This window comes from Mus pahari, chromosome 14 (genome assembly GCF_900095145.1).
Source record: "Mus pahari chromosome 14, PAHARI_EIJ_v1.1, whole genome shotgun sequence".
NCBI lineage: Eukaryota > Metazoa > Chordata > Mammalia > Rodentia > Muridae > Mus > Mus pahari.
The window spans coordinates 63,756,854-63,772,010 of NC_034603.1; the positions used below are offsets into that span (position 1 = coordinate 63,756,854).

The 15,157-nt window shown below is 49.9% G+C and overlaps 2 protein-coding genes across 5 annotated transcripts in view; both read left to right on the plus strand.

The window, feature by feature from the left end:
- Hoxb3 (homeobox B3) overlaps positions 1–6,395 on the plus strand; it is a 41,128-nt gene extending 34,733 nt beyond the window's left edge. For 3 of the 4 annotated variants that reach the window (XM_021212582.2, XM_029545635.1, XM_029545634.1), the window contains exons 4-5: positions 2,596–3,193; positions 4,033–6,395. In XM_021212582.2, the coding sequence (XP_021068241.1) occupies positions 2,746–3,193; positions 4,033–4,889 (1,305 nt within the window). In that variant the 5' untranslated portion in view covers positions 2,596–2,745 and the 3' untranslated portion in view covers positions 4,890–6,395. Of the gene's footprint in view, positions 1–2,521; positions 3,194–4,032 lie in introns of those variants that run through there. The other variant, XM_021212584.2, reaches the window with a different exon arrangement.
- A 3,739-nt stretch (positions 6,396–10,134) lies between these two features.
- On the plus strand, positions 10,135–12,578 carry Hoxb2 (homeobox B2). The gene is made up of 2 exons (XM_021212423.1): positions 10,135–10,702; positions 11,482–12,578. Exons 1-2 carry the CDS (start codon positions 10,318–10,320, stop codon positions 12,171–12,173), a joined length of 1,077 nt encoding a protein of 358 aa, XP_021068082.1. The 5' UTR covers positions 10,135–10,317; the 3' UTR covers positions 12,174–12,578.
- Positions 12,579–15,157: the final 2,579 nt, after the last annotated feature.

The following is a 15,157-nucleotide window of genomic DNA, read 5'->3' on the forward strand; positions in this document are numbered from 1 at the left end:
TATATATATATATATATATATATATATATATATATATATATATATATATATATTTTTAAGTCTTGGAAGATGGCCTATCCTCTCTCCTGGGGTTTCTCCAGCTATTGTTATCCTTTCCGGCTCTCCCAGGAGTATGCCTGGAAAGGTGGGGTTCTGGAGGGGGGCTTGCCTCCCTTCTCTAGTGAGACCCCGAGGGGAAGCCCAGAGCCACTGTCTCCATCCCACCCTTCCGAGAAGCTGTATGGAGCCTGAATTTTTCCAACATGGAGGCAAGGGAAATAGACTTCTTTGGCTGGGTAGAGCTGCTCCCCACCCCCTCTTCTGGATCCCAGATTTCAGATCTTCTGGGCACCTTCGGGTTCCTTACTGTCCCATTGAGCCAGGCCTCTGCGCCCTCCAGCCTGGAGCTCTGTTAGGCAAAGTCCCGGAGCAGAGTTGCTAAGGCGCCTTTTAATTCGGTTACCTCCAGCGCCAAACTTGCTGCCGTGGAGCTCGGCCCGGACCCGGCCCGGTGGGCTTGGAACCTGCCGCCGCTAACCAGTTCGGCGTCCCGATCAGTTTCTCCTCGCCTCCTTGAGCCTGAGCAGGAGGCCGGTAGCTCCTCGCCGGCCGGCCGGCCACCGCCGCCGCAGCGGCCAGACAGCCCGCCAGCAGCGGCAGCTGGAGGCTCTCCGAATCCACAAACCTTCCTGGCCTGTCTCACCGCCAGAGGAGTCTCCATTCTTTCCTATCACGTCTCTGGCTCCTTCGCTTCCCACACTCGCCTGGCCTCTGTCCTGCCATGGTTTCGGGCTTATTGCTGGGGGAGCGACAGAAATTTTGGCCCCAAGCGTCTAGTCAAATACTGGGCTTTTATTTGTTTTTGTTGTTGTTGTTACCACTATCATCATTATTGCTGTAACAATCATTTAGACTAAATAAAGCCAGGGATCAGCCAGCTACCCCCCTCCAAGGTTTTTATTTCATTCTCTTCTCTATCTATTAATAACAAACTCAACTGATGTCGGTTAATTAATTCTCCCTTTCAGCCAGGGCTGCTCCGAAGCTAATTTTGGTTAAATCATCAGAGGCTAATGGTAATAATAATAAAGGGATTGGGTCAGCCTGGTCAATTGAACTCCAGTCCTCCTGGAAGGACCTGCTGCTTTTGCAGACCCATGTGTATTTCCAGAAACAAAAATTTCCCAGAAACCAATTGGAACTCAGGGCTACATCATCTCCCTTTTAAGTATGGGGATCTGTGTCATAAAGGCAGCAGTTTGTGTGTGGGAGGGGTTCAGCCCACCTGAAGTTTTTTTCATTTTATTTTTACCACATTACCAGTTCACCAGCTGGGCTGAATGATAGTTTAAGTTTTGCCCAAAGCACATGACACAGACAGGATCAGACTGGAGCTTTCGGGGAAGTACCCATAAGAGGACTGGAGACGACAGAGAAAGAGGAGATATGGCCAGAAATCTCGGAACAAATACAAAACCTCTTGGCACGGTCCAGTTTTATTTTTTCTGGTGCACTTTGAAAAGGCAGTGTTGGAATAGCGAGCATAATTTTATTTTATTTTATTTTATTTTTTGCTGTTGGAAACCTCAGTAAACAGCCTCCCCCTTGAATCCAGAGAAGAATACTGTTCAAATTGTTTTGTGAATCTTTATCATCCTGAATAATTTCCCCCAACTCAGTAGAAAAGAGATTCCAGCAACTGCACAGTTTTCCCTTTTTCTTTTCCTTTTTCCTTTTCCCTGAGAAATAAAAGAAAACAGATTGTTATGGATTGGGGGCGGGGAAGACCCAAGCCAAATGGTCATAGCACCAACCGGTCTTGTCTGGGAAATCTAAACAATCATGGTCCATTTGGACGCTCCACAGGGGCCTCTGGCTGCTAGGTCCCAGGCCTGCCTGAGCCAAGACTGGAGGTGATGGTACCTTCAGATGGGACATAGATGGATGAAACTTGGTTCCACTACCTCTGGGGTTAAAACTCTTCAGGAATTTTCTGCCTTAGGCTGCTATGATCTTGGAGGGAAGAGCCCCAGATGAACTTGCTTTTCATTCCAGCTTGGATCTAAGATCTGCAAGTTCCTTACAGGCTAGACTTTGCTTAGGTGGAAGGATATGGAAGGAAGAAAGATGGGAGGCAGAGAGGCCTCCCCAAGGGAAGGAGGACCTCCGGGATGCTTTTATTTTAGAGTCTAATAGTGCCCTCTCCCTGGGATTGCCCCATCCCAGGGTTGGGGAGTTGTGGGTGGGGGTGGAGTTAAGGAAAAATTGTAGGAGAGGCCGGAGAGGCAATGGTCCACGAAGCAGTGGTGATCTATTCCTAAGCATTCCTCGAAGGAGTATAGTCTTGAGTTTGTTAAAAAAAAAAAAAAAAAAAGGAAATGAAAAAGGGTGTTTTCTTTTTCCCTTTAAAATTAAAGTTGAAGTGAGAAGCATCTGTGTCAGGTTAGATACTTGGTCTCAGCGTCTGCTGCAGAGATACTGGCAAGGGGAGAAGAAAAAAAAACAAAACTATTGATGTCAGTTCCCTTTTTAGTTCCTAAGATGGATTCGAGGCCCAGTCCTCTTCTCCCCTCTGTCTCTTCTCTCGCCCCGCAGGTCAGCCGCTCGGAACAGACCCGGGAGGAGGGGGGCAGAAAGGGGAGGGGGGGTCCGGCGTATCACGTGACCCCCAGGGGTGCCAATGTCCGGTCGTGAGGGTATCAGGCCCTTGCAAGTTGCCACCCACTGCCCGGGCCTCGCCCAGCGATGCAGAAAGCCACCTACTACGACAACACCGCAGCTGCGCTCTTCGGAGGCTACTCCTCGTACCCTGGCAGCAATGGTTTCGGCTACGACGGGCCTCCCCAGCCCCCCTTTCAGGCCGCCACGCACCTGGAGGGTGACTACCAGCGCTCAGCGTGTTCTCTGCAGTCCCTGGGCAACGCCGCCCCACATGCCAAGAGCAAGGAGCTCAACGGCAGCTGCATGAGGCCAGGCCTGGCCCCAGAGCCCCTGCCCGCACCTCCGGGCTCACCCCCACCCAGCGCCGCACCTACCAGTACCACTAGCAACAGCAATAACGGGGGCGGGCCCAGCAAAAGCGGCCCCCCCAAGTGCGGTGCCGGCTCCAACTCTACCCTCACCAAACAGATATTCCCCTGGATGAAAGAGTCGAGGCAAACGTCCAAGCTGAAAAACAGCTCCCCCGGCACAGGTACCAGCTCTCTGCCTTCCTAGCCCGTCAGCTTTTGTCCAACCCAGGAATGTCACTGTTATTATAGCATCCGACCCCAAGGCGCCCACAAGACGGCCTGGAGACAATATTAGGTGGCTGTCTAGTGCTTTTTAGCTACCTCTCACTACCTGATGACCTCTGACCTGACCAACACCCAGTCCCTCCAACCACCCTCCGCCTGGGCTTCCAAGAGTTTCCAGGAGGTGGGATGGTTGGCCTTACAGCCCTTCCCAAGGCCGCACCGCCTGGAGGCACAGAGTCATCAAGGATAGATTATTATTAAGTATGATTACTGTGGGTATTAATCACCATCGCTCAGGCAGCCTGGGGTCCCGGCCTGCAGTCACCCGAGCCTCTACGTGCCACACTTCCAGGCCCTGCCCACCAGTGTCCAGTCCTCCTCCCCCCCAAGGTGTTCCCAGTCACTTGTCTTGTAAAGAGGGCGGACAGAAGGGAGGAATCACCTCAGACTTGGGTTTGGATATATGGGGAGGGGTGCGCGCACACGCAAAAACCTAGCCCTAAATAAATGGCCACGCAGCTCTGTCTGTGTGACATGATCAAATTTTCATAAGCCGGGGCCGTGAAAGGAGAACAGGTCTCTTAATAAATGCCACTATTATAGAGTGTCCGCTAATGCGACGGGAGGTAGGAAGTGGGGGGGTAGAGGAGGAGGCGGGGACGCGAAGGGGAGGACAGCGGGGCCTCCGAGTCCAGGCCTGGATTTATTAAGAAACGATGCATTCAATTTCAGCGTGTTCAGTAATTATCTTTTATTTCATTTTCTCCCCTTCCCACCCCTCCCCCCTCGGGTCCAGCAGAAGGTTGTGGTGGTGGCGGCAGCAGCGGCAGCGGCGGTGGTGGTGGTGGTGGCGGCGGCGGCAGCGGCGGGGGCGGCAACGGCGGCGGGGGAGGGGACAAGAGCCCCCCGGGGTCGGCGGCGTCCAAGCGGGCGCGCACGGCGTACACAAGCGCGCAGCTGGTTGAGCTGGAGAAGGAGTTCCACTTCAACCGTTACTTGTGCCGGCCGCGCCGGGTCGAGATGGCCAATCTGCTGAACCTCAGTGAGCGCCAGATCAAGATCTGGTTCCAGAACCGTCGCATGAAGTACAAGAAAGACCAGAAGGCCAAGGGGCTGGCCTCGTCCTCCGGGGGTCCCTCTCCGGCCGGAAGCCCTCCGCAGCCCATGCAGTCCACCGCTGGCTTCATGAACGCCTTACACTCCATGACTCCCAGCTACGACAGCCCGTCCCCACCAGCCTTCGGCAAAGGCCACCAGAATGCCTACGCGCTGCCTTCCAACTACCAGCCCCCTCTTAAGGGTTGCGGCGCCCCACAGAAGTACCCCCCGACCCCGGCGTCGGAGTATGAGCCCCACGTCCTCCAAGCCAACGGGGGCGCCTACGGGACGCCCGCCATGCAGGGTAGTCCGGTGTACGTGGGCGGGGGTGGCTACGCGGATCCGCTGCCGCCCCCTGCCGGCCCCTCCCTCTACGGCCTCAATCACCTTTCCCACCACCCCTCGGGGAACCTGGACTACAACGGGGCGGCCCCTATGGCCCCCAACCAGCATCACGGACCCTGTGACCCTCACCCCACGTACACAGACCTCTCCTCTCACCACGCACCGCCTCAGGGTAGAATCCAAGAAGCGCCCAAACTGACACACCTGTGATGGGAGGGGCGGGCTGGGGAGGGAGGGGTGAAGTTAAGGTGGATTTGGTGGGGATGGGCGCGGTTTGGAGTCCTGAAAGAGGTGTGGGATGGGGTTGTCGCCAGGTTTCCAGAAACAGAACAGGCCTGGGGTGCCTTTCCTGCTCCCAGGCCCCTGAGGGGCTGTCTTTTAAGTCCCCTATGCCTGGTTCCATCTGTCTGCCAACAACCCTTGGAAAGGAATCCACAGCAGGTTGGAGACGGACCACATCAATCCCAGGGTTCCCAGGGTTCCAGCACTACCAAGTGGGAATTTCAGATTGGAGAGGTGACTTGGAGTCGGGGTAGAGGAAACCAAGACAGGCAAGCAGGGCAGAGAAGCACATTTAAAACTTAGTGGCTTGGCTATGAGCAAGCAATCAACTTACCTTGCATCTCTGTGGGTAATTTCCCCCAAATTTTGATTTTTTTTTTGTTCTCCCTTTCAGTCTCCCTATGAAAAATAAGAAAACACATTTAAATCGAAGGGCACAAAGTATGTTTCTCTCCTACTTCCCTGAAGCTTCAACTCCCCCCATCCCCCATTTGTTAGGCTTCTTACTATATTTATCATTTACTATGGCCCTCCGGTTGGTTTTCTGCTCTAAGGACATCCATATTTACACCCCACCCCTATTGATTACAATTTTCAGAGGGCTCAGGGATGGTAAGATATCCTGAAAGTCAGAGCTGCCTATAATATAAATAAATATATATTTTTTTTCTTTTAAGGAAAAGTTAAGAGGCTAAGACAGGCAAGTTGTAAGGACTGGAAGCTTGCCCGGTCTCCAGTCTCTCAGTTCCCACCCCATCCCACTCTGTCCACTTTCCTTTTACTTCTGTTCTTCTCTTGACTTAACGTGAAAACAGGGTATATTTGAACAAACTGTCTGTCCTGGCAGGTGCTGCAGCTGGACCTGTGGACCTTGCTCCAGTTCCTGACAGGACAGTCTTGTTGCACTTGGAGTTTACATTTTAATGGATATTAAAAAAAAAAAAACAACTGTGAGAGATGTCTGGGACTGCAGAAAGTCCAGCTTCGCTCAAAAAGTGTGTGTTCTAGTGAACATTTTCATATATATTTATTGGTTATAGCCTGTTAAAATATTTTCTTTTTTGTATTATTTATCCCCCTACATTATGTATTTATATGAGGGACAAAAAAAAGGAAAATGTACTTTTTTAGTATTTACTTGTTATAAAGGATGTTGTGTTACCTGTCATGTAAAACCAGCTATTTTAGTTTTTATTGTATTCTAGACAAGAGCTGTAGATTTATGTTAAACTCGTACATATGAGCAATTGTAATTAGTTCTAAAAGGCATGAACTCAGCTCCTAAATGTCACTGTATAGTCCTGAATTTGTAGAGATAAGAAGTTAATTCTCTCTTGGAACTTTCTTTGTTCTTCGGTAGTTATTTTTTTCCCCTTAGTTAAAAGAGTTGTCTGTCAAAACAATTCTTGAATAAACTTTCTGTTATCAATTTTATCTTGTCATGGTGGTCCAGTTCAGGTTGCAGAAAAAGGCTCTAGTGACCAAATGTCCCCTAGCAGGAGGGCACTGGTGACACTCCCCAGGCTCTTTGCCCACTGTTCAGGCCCCTGTCTCCCCTTCCTAGCGTTTTCCCCTGCTTTCAACTCAGTTTTTGACATTTATACCAGTTTGGACCATTCTGCCAAGTTCTTCAGCTAAGGTTTAAGTAACAAGTTTGGGGGGCGGGAGGGGGGGGAGGGAATCTTGGGCTAAGTCTGTTCTTTGTCTGTTTTTCTTAGTCACTGGCCTCTTTTGTCCCTTTGACCAGCACCTCCAGACACCCCCTCTGCTCACATCCAGGCAACCCCAAACCTAGCTTATTACTGCTTCTTCCAGGCAACCTAAACTTCATGTTCTCTTCCGGAGCTACAATGAGGCTGTCACGTGACCCGAAGCCCAACCATCATTGGGTCTAAAATGAAAACAAAGGAAAATGATTAATCTGGGGGGGGGGGAACAATAACAAACCGAGGCCTAGACTTCTCAGGTCAAGCCTTAAAACTAAAGTGAAATCTAATCATTAAATGAAGCCCAGGGCAGAGGAAGAAGAGGGCTGGTTAGATTTCTCCTGCCAAGGAAGAGAAGGGAGCGAGAGGAAGCTGTAGAAACCAAGCTTAAATAAAATGGTCCCCAGGCTAACCGGAGACTGTTTCCACGATGCTTGGGAAAACTTCATTTCTTAGTCCTGGTTCCATAAAAGTTTTATCACAGTGGAGCGAGGATGGAGAGGGTCTGTCAAAGATGAAATGTCACCACCGCATAGCGGTATCCGATAAGAGCGAGGAGACAGGGGAGGCTGAAATATGGAGCTAATTCGTTGAAAGAGAAGCGATGGCTGCCTGCTGAAGAGTTACATAATTCTAATTGTAAGCGATGAACCCGCATTGCTTAATTAGGAGCATATATTTGGTGGCAGTGGTGATGTGGGGTGGGGGTGGGGGGGATAAGAATCGGTCCAGGCCCTCAGCCTTAAAGCGAGGGCTGATTTTCATTTTTATGTTGTATCCTGGCAGTCCAAGGTTAGTAATTACAGTCTTTATGCAACAATAAATAACAATAAAAAAAACAACCTGAATAATACGCCCGCCCCCTCCCCACCAAGTAGAATTTTTTAACTGGACTTGGCTCATCTGGGCGGCAAGCAATTTAGCATTGGGCCAGGCTATAAATTAAAGGCAGAGGAGCGTGCAATGTTTGATTGGGATCAAATAATGCTCAAGGGTCTGTCTTTCCTTTTCTCTTCCTCTTCCCTGAATAACATTTCTGAATGATAAAACTATGAGAAGGGTCAAGTTTGACTGTGAGGAGAAGGGTGGATTGCTTATTTATCTAGCTGAAGAGGAACCAGATAAGAGAGAATTTAGCTAGCTATACTGATATATTGTGGCTAGGAGCTGGGGCTCTAAACAAAAATAGGAGCTGTCCTACTGTTTTCCAGATTCTAGGTACTCATCTAAAGCCCTTTAAAAACACGGATAAAAATCTGCGTTGTAAGGTAGCAGCCCGGGGGGCTGGAGATTTGTCTCTGGAAGGCTGGAAGGGAGGGAGGGAGGGTTGGAGGGTTTTCTTGAGTCCTCCCTTTAACACCCAAGTTTTCTACTGTTCACTAATCTGGCCATAAAATCTGTCATCAAGGGATGGAGAGCTGTATTTCCTACAGGACAGTCTGGGCTCTGGTTGTTTTTAGAAGATCCTTGGATGCTGCAGCCAGCTGGAGTGCCTGTTACAAAACTTGTGGAAGTACCCATGCGGCCCCGGGGAGAAGGCCCTCTCCCAGGCCTCATTGTACAGGACTCCCTTCCAGACAGCTACTATTTGGATTCTCCTCTGCTAACCACCATCCAGGAAAATATATGCATACATTGTTTTGTTTTGTTTCAGCTGAGGTACCCAACACCCTCTCTGGCCCCCGCTGGCCTAGTTAAGAGCAGTTTCCCAAGAGCCTGCCTCTTTCTGTCCTTGCAACCACCACCTCCAGGTTCCCCCGCCCTCCTCCCTCCGGCTTCCCTGCTAACTTCTCTGCCTTTTTCTTTTCTTTCTTTTTTTAAATACTCACCACCACCCACGCGGACGTTACACTGACAGAAAGTTTCTAGTTCCAGCTCTCCGCTGAGTTGCCATTTCTCTGCTAACCAGCCTTCTCCTCTAGGCTAGGCGACAGAGAGCCAGGAGGGGGGAGGGGAGGCCAGAGCCGTGGGAGTTCTCCGGGGCAAACTTTCCACCCAAGTTAGCGCCTTCCCTCTGTCCCCATTTCCCATCTGTTTCCTAGATCTCCCAGAATCACCTTTCTCTTTGGCTACCCCCCTCCCTCAGGCCTTTTTAAGGGATATGCAATTTAGGTTGTTCCCTCTGCTTTCCCAAAGAGCCAAATTCTTTGATGCAATCGGAGGGAGCTGTCAGGGGGCTAAGATTGATCGCCTCATCTCCTCTTGGTCCCTCTGACCCACTTATTTAAAAATCTTCCCCCAGTCGACTTTTCATTTTCAGCTTTGAGGCCTAGCTTCCCACCCTTGCTTGTGGCTCTGAGATTTTTTTGGGTTTTTTGTTTGTTTCTTTGTTTTTTGTTTTTTGTTTTTTTTTTTTTGCCTCCTTCCTCTAGTAAATCACAACATTCTAAAGTTGAGCCCATCATAGGCTGCTCACCATAGAATACATTACATTTTTTTCTTTCTTCCTGGAGGTCAAAAGCAGAATATAATCTCAGTGGTGGTCATTATCCCCAGTCCCCCCTACCCCACCATCTTTAGGAAATTTTTTCTTACCAGGGATTTTAAAAGTAGCCCAAAGGCAAATACAGAGGGAAAACCCCTTTGTCCAGAGGGAGACTGTGCATTGACTTTAGCTTTGAAAGTTAAGTGGATGGCTACTTTGGTGCCCTGGATGGAGACACAGATACACCTGGGGGCCTGTGAATACATCTGTAACCTTAGACCTTCTTAGACCCTCCTATTGCCAGGGTTGGAGTGTCACAGTGTGAGTTACAGATGACCCCCAACAGGAAGGCAAGTGGACATAAATTGTAAATTCTGAGCAGAGAATAGAATCCAGGGCACATAGCTGGGGAGGTAGGCCTATGCCCCAAAGTGCTCCTGGCATCTATGTCCCTGCTGTGTGCCAGCTCTGTCCATTTTTTAAGTGTGAACTACTGCTTTCTGAGGGTGGGTGGGCTGCTGCTGCTGCTGCTGCTGCTGCTGCTGCTGCTGGTGGTTAGTGCTGTCCTTCATCCATCTCCTTCCTGATTTCCCCCAAGGTATGGAAGCCTCTTTCTACCCCCACTTTCCTCCCAAATGAGCTTTTCGGGGGGGGGGCTGAGGTGGTGGTAGGGTAAGAGGCTACTGAGGGCCACATAAAGAAAGCATATTAACTCACTACATTTCTCCCTTAAATGTGGTTGTTTGCCACCACCACACAGTCACTGAAGGGAAGGGAGAGGTTCTTTTGGCTTTTCTGGGGGAAAGAGAGCCATTAGGGAGAGTGTGGGTTACTGATGAAGGAATAGGGGTAGAGGAGGAAGCCTTATGCTATCCAGGTCGTGGTCCTCTGGAGTTTTTGAATCAATTAAAGCAAATAATGCCTGTGTTTTCCACCAGGCCCAGACGAGCGATTGGCGGAGACCGGTCCCGTGACCATGAATTCCCTGCAATTTCGGCGGAGTCCTGGGTTTAATAGAGAGAGTCCCCATACGCTTGTATTTATCAGCAATATACAATTATAAAGGCCTAAATTTAAAAAAGAGAGAGAGCGCGAAATCCCCTCCCCTCCCCCCCCCGCGAAATCGCTCCATTGCATAAACCTGGGGGGGGCGGGAGAGGGGGTCCCTCTGATCCTTCCTCCTGACGCCCCCCCCAGCAGGCCCCCTCCCCCACCATTGAAAGCCATGAATTTTGAATTTGAGAGGGAGATTGGGTTTATAAACAGCCAGCCATCGCTCGCCGAGTGTCTGACTTCCTTCCCCGCTGTCTTGGAGACATTTCAAACTTCATCAATCAAGGAGTCGACATTAATTCCTCCTCCTCCTCCTCTGGAGCAAACCTTCCCCAGCCTCCAGCTCGGCGCCTCCACCCTTCAGAGACCAGGGAGCCAAAAGCAAGCCAGAGATGGGCCTGCTCTGCGGTCACCGCCGCCACTCCCCGTCGCCCCCCCAGCCCCCGAGTTCCCCTGGATGAAAGAGAAGAAATCCACCAAGAAACCCAGCCAATCCGCAGCATCCCCTTCTCCAGCCGCCTCCTCGGTCCGGGCCTCCGGGGTCGGATCACCATCAGGTGGGTAAGCGTGGTAGGGGCGGGGTGAGAGGCAGTTGGAAGAGAAGGGGAGAATGTGAGGTGATGGGGCTCCTGGTGGGGTTCCCTAGGTCGAGGGATCTGGGGCGAGGGAAGCAGAGTATCCCGCTGGGGTTCAGGCCTAGCTACTGCTAGCATCCCCACCCCCAGAAAAATTCGGAAGCTGATTGAGGGTGGGGAAGATGCTTTCTTATTTATTTATTTATTTTATGTGCTTAGAAAAAAATGATTCGATTGAAGCGTTTCCCCAGTTTCTGTGTAGGGGAATGAAGTGTGTCTGGGATTGAATCTGGAGCCTGGAAAAGATGCGATCCCTCTAGCTCTCCTAAACCTAGGGGAGAAGAGGGAATTCAAAAGCTAGGAAGGAAAGGGGTGAAGAACAGTCTGTGATCCCTCTCCCCAGGTTGAGTTGGAAAGTTTCGAATTGAGGGGTCCATTGGGAGGACTTGAGGGAGGGAGACTGAGGTCCTGGGAGTTAAGAGAAATTGCTCCCCGCCCCCTACGTGGCCCGTGGGCGGCTCTGAAGGCACCGACTTGACCCGGGCTGAGTCTGCCTACGTGGAAGAGCACACACACACACACACACACACACACACACACACACACACAAAAAAAGACACAGAGGGAAGCGCTGTGGTGGTGGGATGGGAGCCCGAGTAGGACTGCTGAGAGTCTTTTTAGTCGAAGGGGTGCTCCTGATCTCAGCGAAGCCGAGGCTGCGTTGAGACCTCTCTGATAACATAGGGGTGCTTCCCTCGCAGATGGCCCCGGATTGTCAGAGAGCGGCGGCAGCGGCTCTCGCAGACTGCGCACGGCCTACACCAACACGCAACTGCTGGAGTTGGAGAAGGAGTTCCACTTCAATAAGTACCTGTGCCGGCCGCGGCGCGTCGAGATCGCTGCCTTGCTGGACCTCACCGAAAGGCAGGTGAAAGTCTGGTTTCAGAACCGACGCATGAAACACAAGCGGCAGACGCAGCATCGAGAGCCGCCCGAGGGAGAACCAGGCGGGCCGAGCGCCCAGGACGACGCTGGAGAGCCAGCCGAGGAACCCACGGCCAGCCCGGGCGATTTCGCGTCTCACCGGCTGCGGGAAGCCTGCTTCCACCCCGCCGAGGTCGCGCAGGGACCCCGGGGCGCACCGCCGCCGCCGCCGGCGCCGGCGCCGCCTGCCACCACCCTGGAGAGTGTGGGCGCATCGAGCCCCGGCTGCACAATGCTCAGAGCCGGAGGCCTGCAGAGCGAGCCCCTACACGAAGACGCCTGCCCTGAGCGGCAGGATTCGCCTTTTCTACCGGACCTCAACTTCTTCGCTACAGACTCCTGTCTCCAGATGTCCGGAGGCCTTTCGCCCAGCCTGCAGGGTTCTCTTGACAGCCCCGTGCCCTTTTCCGAGGAAGAGCTGGACTTCTTCACCAGCACGCTCTGTGCCATCGACTTGCAGTTTCCCTAACTGTTTTCCATCTTTGGTCCTTTCCGTCTGGTCCTCCTTGGCTGTTTGGGGCGGGGGGGGGGGCAATCGGGCCTTCTCCACTCCTGATTACATTTATGCGTTTTGTTAAAATCCTGATATTAACGAATTAGTGTTTCATTCACTCCTTTTCGCTTTTTTAAAACCACACACACACACACAAATTCCACTTGGTAAAACTCCTTCCAACGAAATCTCAGGAATAATTAAACTCTACTGGGAGAGGGTTTTCTTACAAAGAACTAGAGGGACCTATTTTCCTCTTTTTTTTTTTTTAAGTTTTAGATTGTAGATTATTTATTAAAATTGTTTAATAATAGGAAAGGGGAAAAGTATTTATTGTACATTATTTTCATAGCGTAAATAAATGTCTTTATAATATGAAAACGAGTGTTTGTGTTGGGATCCAGCTCTTTTACCAAGTCCCTACGGCCAATCTTTGCTTTCTCAGGCCCCGCTTGAGGTTGGTTTAGCTCTGGCTCAGGCGACCCAAGAGAAGGCACGGTCCCATCTCCCAGGCTGTCAAAGTCCGGGTGATACAAAAGGGGTCCTGCTTGGTGACTATTTCTCTGTCCAAGACACCAGGAAGAGTTTCAAGTTTATGGAAGCTTGGTCACCCACTCATCTGCCAACGGACCGTTTCCAGTCCTGCTAAGATGTTCCTTGGGTCCCTGCACGGAAATAAATGTGGGGTGGGTGGAAAAACAGCGTACGGGGGGGGGGATAGAAGCAAATGGGTATAAGAAAACGTCTCAGAGGCCAGCTTTGAGCCCTGGAAGCTGCGCAGAGGGTTAAAGGAATTGAAGGAGGAATCCTCGGGTTTGCTAGCCTGCTGGCTTTGATTCTGCAAGCTTGGGCCGAGGCCCGATGCTGCTGGGGGCTCCAGGTCCTTGAGGACTAGAATGGAGCTCAGGAATTTTGTAGGGAAGAAGGGAGGCCCGGGCTCACAGAAGTAGGAGTGGCGAGCTGCAGGGAGAGCGGGAAATAAGGACGATGCTCAAAATGGCGCTGGTCCGGGCGACTTGGAGCGCAGGAGAAGCAACTGCGGCCGCCATAACAGCGGCTGCGGGATGCTCTGGTCCGGCTACCGACTCGCATCCACTCCCACTTTCTTGAGTCCAGATCTTTCACACCGAAGAAAAGACAGTCTGGGAGCGGGAGCTTCCCGCCAATTGTGGGTTTTTATTTTATTTGAGAGAGAGAGAGAGAGAGAGAGAGAGAGAGAGAGAGAGAGAGAGAGAGAACAAGGAGAGTCCCTGTGCTGGGGAGGGGAGGCGAGCGATGGGTCCTGGGACCGCTTTACCCAGTGTGGCTTTTTGCACAGGGCTTTGAAACCGCGCTAGGTCGTTTTCCAAATGCAAGCCCACCTGTCTTGACCAACAGCTTCATTTTCCATCCCAACACTTCTCCTCTCTTCTTGCCCCACAGCCCCCCTCCCAGCTCTGCAAACTCAGGAAAGGGGAGGCAGGGATCCTCTTCCCCATCCGCCTCTTGGTTTGTTCTCCGGAACCAGGAGATTTAAGGGACCCTGGAAAGCCATCCATCCTCCTCAGGTTTATTTAATATTTCTCGGACTCAGAAACAGATACCTACCTCCCCAGCAGATGTTGCTTTTTTTTTTTTTTTTTTTCTTTTTTTTTTTTTTTTTAAGGGCAGTTTATTTCCTAGGCCTCCCAGACTTTCCTCTGGAACCAGCAGAAGCCAACGTAGGTGGTGACTTGGAGCTCTAGGCAAACTCACTGCATTTCTTTTTCCACGGGTCCCTCAGTGTGGGAATGTACACATGTTTTACTCAGCTGGCATTTAATCCCTTAAACTGTCTTAATGTAGAATTCACCTCATGCATTAAATAATCTTATGTCATGTTAAATTGCACTTATTTCTCTCATAAATAAATTAATATAGAACAATTAGATGTGTTATTATAATAATATCGTGTATCTTATTAGTTTATTTTCTCTCATAAAATATATAGGTATGAAATAAATTAAATATATTAAAGTAATAATACACAGCTTATTGGCTTGTGTGTTTATTTTCCTCATAAATAAGTGAATATATAATATATTAAAACCACACTATACATCTCATTGGACTGTGTGTTTATTTCTCCATAAAATATGTCCACAGGCAGTGTTTAACATCTTAAAAATCACAGCACATAGGCCATCTCTATGCTAGCAAAATGAAAGAGACTTATCAGCTGGGGCTTTGATTTTCTATGGATAGCCAAACTAGATAATTTAGTCTAATTAAAAATGTTCTTGCAGCTATACCAGGTTGCTACAAAGATCAAGAATACCAGAAAGATCTCACTAATTACCCACTTTTTTTTTTTTTTTTTTTTTTTTTTTTTTTTTTTTTAGAACATCCTTTATCAATGCCAAAAGGCAGGAGCTGCAGAGAAGCTCCATCCAGGGATGCTGGTCTGTAATGCCCAGGGATCCCTGCGGTGTCATTTCTGTAGATGCTGGGTTGCTCTATGGCTCAGCAGCACCAGCATTACCTGAGCTAGTTAGAAATGCAGAATCTTAGGCCCCACTCCAGACCTACAGAACCTGAAGCTGCAATTTAGCAGATTTCTAAATGATCTATAGGTACATTAAAGGTTGAGAAGGACTGCTAGATTACATTGCTACCTTGCTTTCTGTTCCCCCCACACTTGAGAATATTTGAGAACTGGGTTCGGTGTTATACACCTATAATCCAATAGTCCTAGGTAAGAGGACTACACAGTCTAGGCTGTCTTAAAATAGAAAAAGTTGGGCATGGTGGCTCATACCTGTAAACACAGGCCCCAGGAGGCTGAGCCTGGGGGACTTGTAGTGAGTTTGAGGCAAATCTGATTTACATAGACTTACATACATGGACTTCTAGGCCAATATGGACCACAGAATGAAAGTCTATCTCAGAAAAAAAAAAACAAAACCCAGAAACAAAACAGGTACAAAAATAAATAAAAAAAT

What these genes read in the sequence shown, in the direction of transcription:
- Hoxb2 (XM_021212423.1), top strand. Translation starts at nt 10,318, where the DNA reads ATGAATTTTGAATTTGAGAGGGAGATTGGGTTTATAAACAGCCAGCCA. An exon ending in CGGGGTCGGATCACCATCAG is followed by an intron (nt 10,703 to 11,481) that starts GTGGGTAAGCGT and finishes CTTCCCTCGCAG; the next exon opens with ATGGCCCCGGATTGTCAGAG.